The sequence below is a fragment of the Pteropus vampyrus genome, unplaced genomic scaffold (genome assembly GCF_000151845.1).
Source record: "Pteropus vampyrus isolate Shadow unplaced genomic scaffold, Pvam_2.0 Scaffold504, whole genome shotgun sequence".
Classification (NCBI taxonomy): Eukaryota; Metazoa; Chordata; class Mammalia; order Chiroptera; family Pteropodidae; genus Pteropus; species Pteropus vampyrus.
Window position 1 is genome coordinate 670698 of NW_011889285.1, and position 9281 is coordinate 679978.

The window sequence follows — 9281 nt, forward strand, 5'->3', positions numbered from 1 at the left end:
TCTCATTCATCTCATCATGGTGTACATATAAAAGATGATAGACTCTGGAGATTTTAATCTTTATGGTTCCCTGGTCCAGTATTATGAAACGATTCTTCATGTGATGACATTTCTGAGGGGTTTACCAAAACTCTCATAGGAAGAGACCATTTACATAAGATGCAGTTACCTTAGGAACCAGAGACCTTGAGCTTTTGAAACTTGTATTCCTTTGTATCATCATCTTTTCAAGGTGGTTTTATGTACTCTGTCCAGTGGATGTGGACATAACAGTGATTGCCAGATTTTTTAAGTAACAGGAATCTATGCCTTGTGGCTTCACAGCAATGTGATACATGTCATCACATTGTAAATTATCTATTTAGTTCTGCTGGATGGTTGGGAGTGTTTGGCATTGACTTTGCCACATGGGTAAGCTCAGGACTATTCCAGAACTTAAGGACCATTTTATTTTTCAATTAAAATAATTATTTTAACCATTTGTAAACAAACTTTCCTCAAACATCTTTAAATCTGTAAATTTCGTGGAATATTATTCAATCCTTTCTAATGCCTCTACAAGAAATAGCAATCCAAAGATATGATATTGTCTTTGTACTGATTAACTGTCTAATAACAACAAAAGAAACATTATTTAGATTAAAGCAATATAGACAATAAGTAATCCTTATAACTTCAAGGGCTTCCTGAGAGTAAATCTTATATTGAATATGGATAAGGAACTCAAACAAACAAAAACCAAAAAACATGGAAAGGCAGGGAATCCAAAAGGAAAGGCTGATAATCTGATTGAATTCAATTCTTTAATAAGATTTTTACTAAAATTTTATAAAACTTGCTAATAATTTAGAAGGGAAAATACTTTGTTTTCAAGAATTTCTTTTGAAATTTGACGGTGTGGAAAAGCATGATATTGACAATAAATAAACAGAGTTTGAGTACCAAACATATCAAATTACTAATTCAAACGTTCATTCATTCACATATATTTCATTGAGTATCTAAAATGTATTACCTTAAGCAAAATATATGGAACATTACTGGAAATTTTTACATAAATTGTTAGCTTTCATTATAATCTTCAAGGCAGGACAAAACATCTTGATGATAAGAACTAGTCAGATTAAGGTGATACTATAAATATAACCATGATTTTAGTGACAAGACTGATGTACAATTAGTGTGGAAAAAGTCTGACAAGAGAGACTAGAAATGGCTTATTGGAAGGAAGAAGACTATTCTAGCACAGTTCAGGACTTTTTATTGAAATGTGGAGTGCAAAATTTGTGCTATGAGAGATGAAGAAAGTGAGAATAGTTACTTAGACAAAATATGCAATGGGGCATTGAGTAGGGTAAGACTTTTTCTTCAATAAAAGAGAGGATAGTTAAAATGATTCAATCTGTGTATCATATAATAAAATTTGAGGACAAATGTTACCTTGTAAAAATGTTTGCCAACTATGCCAGAAAATGGGTTTATATTTTAGTATTGAAAGTGCCTAGCGAATGATAAAATATGAACTAACACCTCCTCTAAAGATGGATAAGTAAGTGAATGAATAACCAAGCTATTAGAAAAGCAATTGACCAAAACTACTTTAAAATATGTTTATAATAAACAAGTAAAGTTAATTTTATTTCAAGCCACAATACTATAGAGATTGTACCTGGCTGAGTAAAACAGAGCATATAATAATCAGTTCTTATAGAGAGACAGCCCTCTAACTGTGTATGGAAGTGAAAATCAACACAAATATTATGGAGATAATTTTTCCGACCTTTATCAATGTAATTAAAATTGCCCATGCCTTTTGATCCTGCAAACTTTAATCCTATTCCTAATTATCAGTAATGCGAACAGAGTGGAATAGGATATCCATAGAACTACTTTTGATAGAAAAATATGGCAAACGATTTATTTATTTATTTGACAAATGATTTAAATATTCAAGAGTAATGAAATGCTTAATTAAATTTGGTATAGCTATTGGGTGGAAAGAAGTTTTAACTATTAAAAATTATAATTTCAAGACATAGAATGGCAAGAGAAAATCCTCATAAATTAACACTAAGTGGAGAAAAACTATTTAAAACTCTATGTAGTCTGAAATTTACTGCAAAACAGAATATTATACATAATAATTATAAAATGAATAAATGAAATACAGACTACTTTTTAAGATGGTTATTCCTCTGTGCTGGAATTACAAGTGATTTTTCAACTTTTTGTATACTTTTCTATAGTTTTCAGATTTTCTACATTAAGGATGCATTTCTTTTGTAACTAGAGAAAAAATTAAAATAATGTTCATCTTCAGCAGGCTTAATGATCACATGTCTCACTTGAGAAAAGGGATTAAACTTTAATGCATTTTGTTGTTGTTGTTATTGTTGTTTCTCTTTCCACTCAAAAACTTCTAAATACAGATCTATTATCACCAGGCCCAAAGTTCATTCTTTTTCAATGAAGATACCTCTGAGACATCTGGAGACTCAGTCATCCTGGGACATCTTGCTGGAGGTTCTCCAGGGAAACTAAAAATTCTATGTAAAAAGATTCCATCTGGATTTTGAAGAACTCCTAAGGATTCTCAGCCATGAATAGGAATTTGATTGTGCCTAACACTAAGGTGAGTTTAGGCAATTCTCAAAAATACCTATTTTTGGAAAAGTAAAGACATTACTTGCTAAGAATACAGTAGACTAGAATATGGGGAACAGTTAAAAGACAGTATTAGCAAGGAGCAATGCATTTCTCTTTCTCTTTCACTTCTAAAGAATTAGTGGCTCTTTTTCTTTCTCCATAGCTTCCACTAGACGTAGTCTCATTTTCCACTCATCTCATTCATCTCATCATGGTGTACATATAAAAGATGATAGACTCTGGAGATTTTAATCTTTATGGTTCCCTGGTCCAGTATTATGAAATGATTCTTCATGTGATGACATTTCTGAGGGGTTTACCAAAACTCTCATAGGAAGAGACCATTTACATAAGATGCAGTTACCTTAGGAACCAGAGACCTTGAGCTTTTGAAACTTGTATTCCTTTGTATCATCATCTTTTCAAGGTGGTTTTATGTACTCTGTCCAGTGGATGTGGACATAACAGTGATTGCCAGATTTTTTAAGTAACAGGAATCTATGCCTTGTGGCTTCACAGCAATGTGATACATGTCATCACATTGTAAATTATCTATTTAGTTCTGCTGGATGGTTGGGAGTGTTTGGCATTGACTTTGCCACATGGGTAAGCTCAGGACTATTCCAGAACTTAAGGACCATTTTATTTTTCAATTAAAATAATTATTTTAACCATTTGTAAACAAACTTTCCTCAAACATCTTTAAATCTGTAAATTTCGTGGAATATTATTCAATCCTTTCTAATGCCTCTACAAGAAATAGCAATCCAAAGATATGATATTGTCTTTGTACTGATTAACTGTCTAATAACAACAAAAGAAACATTATTTAGATTAAAGCAATATAGACAATAAGTAATCCTTATAACTTCAAGGGCTTCCTGAGAGTAAATCTTATATTGAATATGGATAAGGAACTCAAACAAACAAAAACCAAAAAACATGGAAAGGCAGGGAATCCAAAAGGAAAGGCTGATAATCTGATTGAATTCAATTCTTTAATAAGATTTTTACTAAAATTTTATAAAACTTGCTAATAATTTAGAAGGGAAAATACTTTGTTTTCAAGAATTTCTTTTGAAATTTGACAGTGTGGAAAAGCATGATATTGACAATAAATAAACAGAGTTTGAGTACCAAACATATCAAATTACTAATTCAAACGTTCATTCATTCACATATATTTCATTGAGTATCTAAAATGTATTACCTTAAGCAAAATATATGGAACATTACTGGAAATTTTTACATAAATTGTTAGCTTTCATTATAATCTTCAAGGCAGGACAAAACATCTTGATGATAAGAACTAGTCAGATTAAGGTGATACTATAAATATAACCATGATTTTAGTGACAAGACTGATGTACAATTAGTGTGGAAAAAGTCTGACAAGAGAGACTAGAAATGGCTTATTGGAAGGAAGAAGACTATTCTAGCACAGTTCAGAACTTTTTATTGAAATGTGGAGTGCAAAATTTGTGCTATGAGAGATGAAGAAAGTGAGAATAGTTACTTAGACAAAATATGCAATGGGGCATTGAGTAGGGTAAGACTGTACTGTTTAATTATTTTTAAATATCATAGTTCAAAAACTCTATTGCTAGAGCTGGAGAAAAAAATTATCTTAATTTTTATAACAAGGTGAATGTTCCTGTATTTGTGGGCCTTATTGTCCAAACCACTCTCTCTTATCTGGTCTCTAATTCTCTCTCTCTCTCTCCCTTTCTCTCTCTCTCTGTGATGCAGAAAGAAATTGTTGACAAAGTAAAATGCCCACCGCCTTCAACCATTATGTCTGGAGCCAATAGCTCCAGTCCGACCCCGGGATTCTTTATTTTGAATGGTGTTCCTAGGCTGGAAGCTGCACATGTCTGGATCTCCCTGCCATTCTGCTTCATGTACATCATTGCTGTCCTGGGGAACTGTGGGCTCATCTACCTCATCAGCCATGAGGAAGCCCTGCACCGGCCCATGTACTACTTCCTGGCCCTGCTCTCCTTCACAGATGTCACCCTGTGCACCACCACTGTACCCAATATGCTGTGCATATTCTGGTTCAATCTCAAGGAGATCAATTTTAATGCCTGCCTGGCCCAGATGTTTTTTGTCCACATGCTGATGGAGATGGAGTCCAGGGTGCTCGTGCTCAAGGTCCTGGATCGTTATGTGGCCATCTGCTACCCCTTGAGGTATTCCACTATTCTCACCAACATTCAGTGACTTTTTTAATTAAAGTAATAATAATATTTCATTTATAGATTCATTTAGCTTTTCTGTATAATAATCAATCTGTAATAATTAGTTTTAATTATTTATGTTCATTTCTTTACCTCTTTTGGCCTTATTTACCTAGACGGAATTTCACATGATGAATAAAAATTGTTATAGTTGAAACTCTAGGTTATTTTTGATCTCATGCCTCATGATGGTTAACGTATGTTTTATTAGCTTTTACTAGACACAGAACTGTTCTATGATTCTTATATGATACATATTATTCTGTCTCTTTGTTTATGTCTCTCTATATATCTGTCATTTTCTTTCTCTCTCTTTATACAAATATATATGCAAATATAGATAGAGAGTTTTATTAAATTTATTATGTATAAATGTATATATACATATATAGTTACATGAAACGTAATGGATATACACATATATAGACATATGCACTCATATATTTGAACACACATATATACACAAATACATACCTGGCAGAACAGTAATATTGATATTACAAATGTTTTAATATACTTTTTGAATTTTATGATTATATACTTAGACCATTATTTTATAAATCAAAATTAATGAAAAACAAATAATTCTCTGACTATTTGAACTCTATCAGAATGCACACCTGGGGGAAGGTATTTAACATTAATACTCATTGTTTTTCACTCCTGCTTAAAAAGCTGGAAAATATCTAAAAATAATCTCAGAAGTCCCAAAGGATCTTTATTCTCACCAGAACCTTTTGAGACATCTACTATGGAGAGCCAATCAGGTACATATACTCAAGTATGGAGAAGCTTCAAAGGGTACAGAAACGCTATGCAGAGGTGGAGCCTGGTAGGTGCAGGGCTCTTAGATGCTCAGGAGTCTCAGTCATGCCCATGAGTCCAGTCTTTGCTAACACTGAGGTGAGTTTGGATGATTCCCAAAGACTTGACTTTCCCCAGATGTAAAGCTTGTAGTATAAGAAATACAAGTTTTTGAGAAATGGTCGATTGGAAGCTCAGTATTACTTCTTGACTCCAATCAGAATAGATGACCACTCATTTGGGGACTTATAAGAGAAGCAGTTTTCCCCTAATTTTGAAATAAATTTAAAACTACCTTATAATTCAATAAAGATAGAGAAATCTAGATAATAGTAGACTCCAATTAGAGAGAAACATGAGTTTTTGCCTGAATTAATAGATATCTATATTCAGAACTGCTTCTAGTGGAAATGGTCTTTGTGGATGAGTAAAAAGTAACTGAAGACTAGACTTAAATCCTAACAGGAACTTAGAGGAATTCCTAGAAGGGGCTTCCTTATAGAAAAATTCCCATACAACTCTATGTCTGTAAATAAGTCCAGGAATAGGACTCCACTATAACACAGATAGGTTCTTTCTGTGTAGGGAGCTCCTTTAGCTAAAGGATGACTTTCTGTATCTGTACACATTTGTTCTATCTATTCCTTAAGATATTATTAAGTTTCTCTGTCTCATCATGAGTTGTTTAAACTAGTTATTCCCAGTTTATGCATTTATATCTCAGGATTAGGATCAGTAAATTAGGATAACAGATATAGATCGATAAGCCCATTGGTTCAAAGTCAAAGTCAAATAAACTTAAATTTGAATTATGGCTCTAACACTTCTTAATATTTATGGACTTAGACATTTTATTGGCTAACCCCATACTTACATTTTCTCTTATAAAAAATGAGGATAATATCATATGTCCATGGCATTGTTGTGAATTTAAATATAGGACTTAACCTCCATTGAAATAGTAGCTCAATGAGTGGACAGAGTTTTGTCAGTTTGAGTCACTAATATATCTCTAGAAACTAGACTGATATCAGGCATGCGAAAGGTAATAAATATTTGTTAAATAAATAATATATGTTTTCGTACATAATCTGGCAATTATTATCCACTGACCACTTACTAGATGCCCGGAACCTCTTGGAAGATTAATTCTCACTTAACTATTATAACCTTAGTAATATGTATATTTTTCACCCCACATGCACTTTATGAAAATTGTAAAAAGAGTGGTTTGAGACTTATTCAAGTCCATCCAGATAGCTAGTATTAGAAACTCTTGGAGTCTGAGTGTCCATGTGCCTATAAGTAAGCATGCAATAAAACTCTGTTCTCATATTTTCAAAGAGCAGCCAACTCATCTATTTAGTTTTCCTTCTTTTGAATGTATTATAAGTTTAAAAATAGCTCACTTGATAGGAGAATTCATGTGCGTTATTTGAGAATAAACTGGCAGGGAAAGTGTAAAGAGAAATCCTTTGTTGAAGAGGGGGAGAAAAGACTGCCACTGAGTTTATCTGTTTGTCAATTTGCTTGCTTATAATTTGAGTGTGGATCAATTCCTTAGTTAAATAGTGTTGATGCTTAGAGAGTTTTCTGTGATAGATGATCAGTTTTGGTTTACAAGCCAGATACACAGAGACAAAAATACTTCCTCCTCTGATATCCTAATAGCCTGGTCTTTTCTTTTCGGTTTTATAGCTCTAGTGCCCTCTGGCTACCTTAGAAAGAGGGAGACACCAGAGGTGGCATCTAATGCACATCAGTTGTCTTTGCAGATATCCTAGTGGACACATTTTTTCTTACCTAGAGTTAGCAGGAGCCTTACAGGGGTTTAGCTGAGCAGGATGTCCATGGATTTTATTCCAGCGTTGAGACATTTATAATTTTTTCTTTTAAAATGTGAAAATATGTTTTAGTCTCTTGGAGGTCCTAGTAACTAACATTTGCTTTCTAAAGTTATAAAAAAAGGTAATTGCAATTTTTAAAATCTCATAATGTTTTCCATCTTAAACTGCACAATGGCACTTGAGTTACAACAGGGCTTAGAAACTCCATTTGAATTTCTCTGATATATTAATTAAGGTAAGTTTGATCACATATACTGAGGGAGAAAAATGATAATAATAGTGATAACAATAGTAGTATTACTACTAATATTTACTGAGTATTCACTGTATACTAGACATAATTTTAAAACATTATATAAATTATCTTATTGAACAATCTGAGAACTTTTCTGAGCTTGGCACAATTATTATCCCCATTTTAGACTGAGAAAACTGAGGCATAAAATGGTTAAACAATTTATCAATATCATGTATTAGGTAAGAAACAGAGATGGAATATCAAGCTAGATAATGTGAATCCAGGGAAATTTAATCACTTCTTATTCAAAAAATTATTGTTTGTTTGTTTGCATTTGGTTTCCAATCCCTATACTCATCTTTGAATCATTTCCTTGTCCAGAAAACCACTACTTTTAAAAACGTAAAATGCCCACCACCTGTCAACCATTATGTCTGGAGCCAACAGTTCCAGTCTGACCCCGGGATTCTTTATTTTGAATGGTGTTCCTGGGCTGGAAGCCGCACATGTCTGGATCTCCCTGCCATTCTGCTTCATGTACATCATTGCTGTCCTGGGGAACTGTGGGCTCATCTACCTCATCAGCCATGAGGAAGCCCTGCACCGGCCCATGTACTACTTCCTGGCCCTGCTCTCCTTCACAGATGTCACTCTGTGTACCACCACTGTACCCAATATGCTGTGCATATTCTGGTTCAATCTCAAGGAGATCAATTTTAATGCCTGCCTGGCCCAGATGTTTTTTGTCCACATGCTGACAGGGATGGAGTCCGGGGTGCTCATGCTCATGGCCCTGGACCGTTATGTGGCCATCTGCTATCCCTTGAGGTATTCTACCATTCTCACAAACCCTGTCATCACCAAGGCTGGACTTGCCACCTTCCTGAGGGGTGTGATGCTTGTCATCCCATTCATTTCTCTCACCAAGCACCTGCCTTATTGCCAAGGCAACTTTATTCCCCATACCTACTGTGACCACATGTCTGTGGCCAAGGTGTCCTGTGGAAATTTCAAGATCAATGCAATTTATGGTCTGATGGTTGCCCTCCTTATTGGTGTGTTTGACATTTGCTGTATTTCTGTGTCTTACGCTATGATATTGAGAGCTGTGGTGAACCTGTCATCTGCGGATGCTCGTCAAAAAGCCTTCAGCACCTGTACATCTCATATCTGTGCCATTGTGATCACCTATGTCCCGGCTTTTTTCACTTTTTTCACTCACCGTTTTGGAGGACACAATATCCCTCACCATGTACATATAATTGTGGCCAACCTTTATCTGTTACTGCCCCCTACAATGAACCCAATTGTTTATGGAGTCAAGACCAAACAGATTCGGGAAGGTGTGATCAAACTTTTACTCGGAGACAAAGTTGTCATTACCAAAGATAAATAAATCATAAAATAGACATGTTGCAGGGGAGTGGGGGTGAAAAAAGAATGGAAGAGAAAATTTTTTTAAAGTTTCTTGGGGTAACATTGGTTAATACAATTATATAATTTTCA

At 34.2% G+C, this 9281-nt stretch overlaps 1 protein-coding gene across 1 annotated transcript; it reads left to right on the forward strand.

Moving 5' to 3' along the window:
* The first annotated feature begins 8189 nt into the window (after positions 1-8189).
* On the forward strand, positions 8190-9214 carry LOC105307590 (olfactory receptor 52N2). The gene has a single exon (XM_011383141.1). The coding sequence runs from the start codon at positions 8206-8208 to the stop codon at positions 9169-9171; it is 966 nt and encodes a 321-aa protein (XP_011381443.1). The 5' UTR covers positions 8190-8205; the 3' UTR covers positions 9172-9214.
* The last annotated feature ends 67 nt before the right edge of the window (positions 9215-9281 follow it).

Coding starts and splice junctions, on each gene's coding strand:
- LOC105307590 (XM_011383141.1), top strand. CDS start 8,206: ATGTCTGGAGCCAACAGTTCCAGTCTGACCCCGGGATTCTTTATTTTG.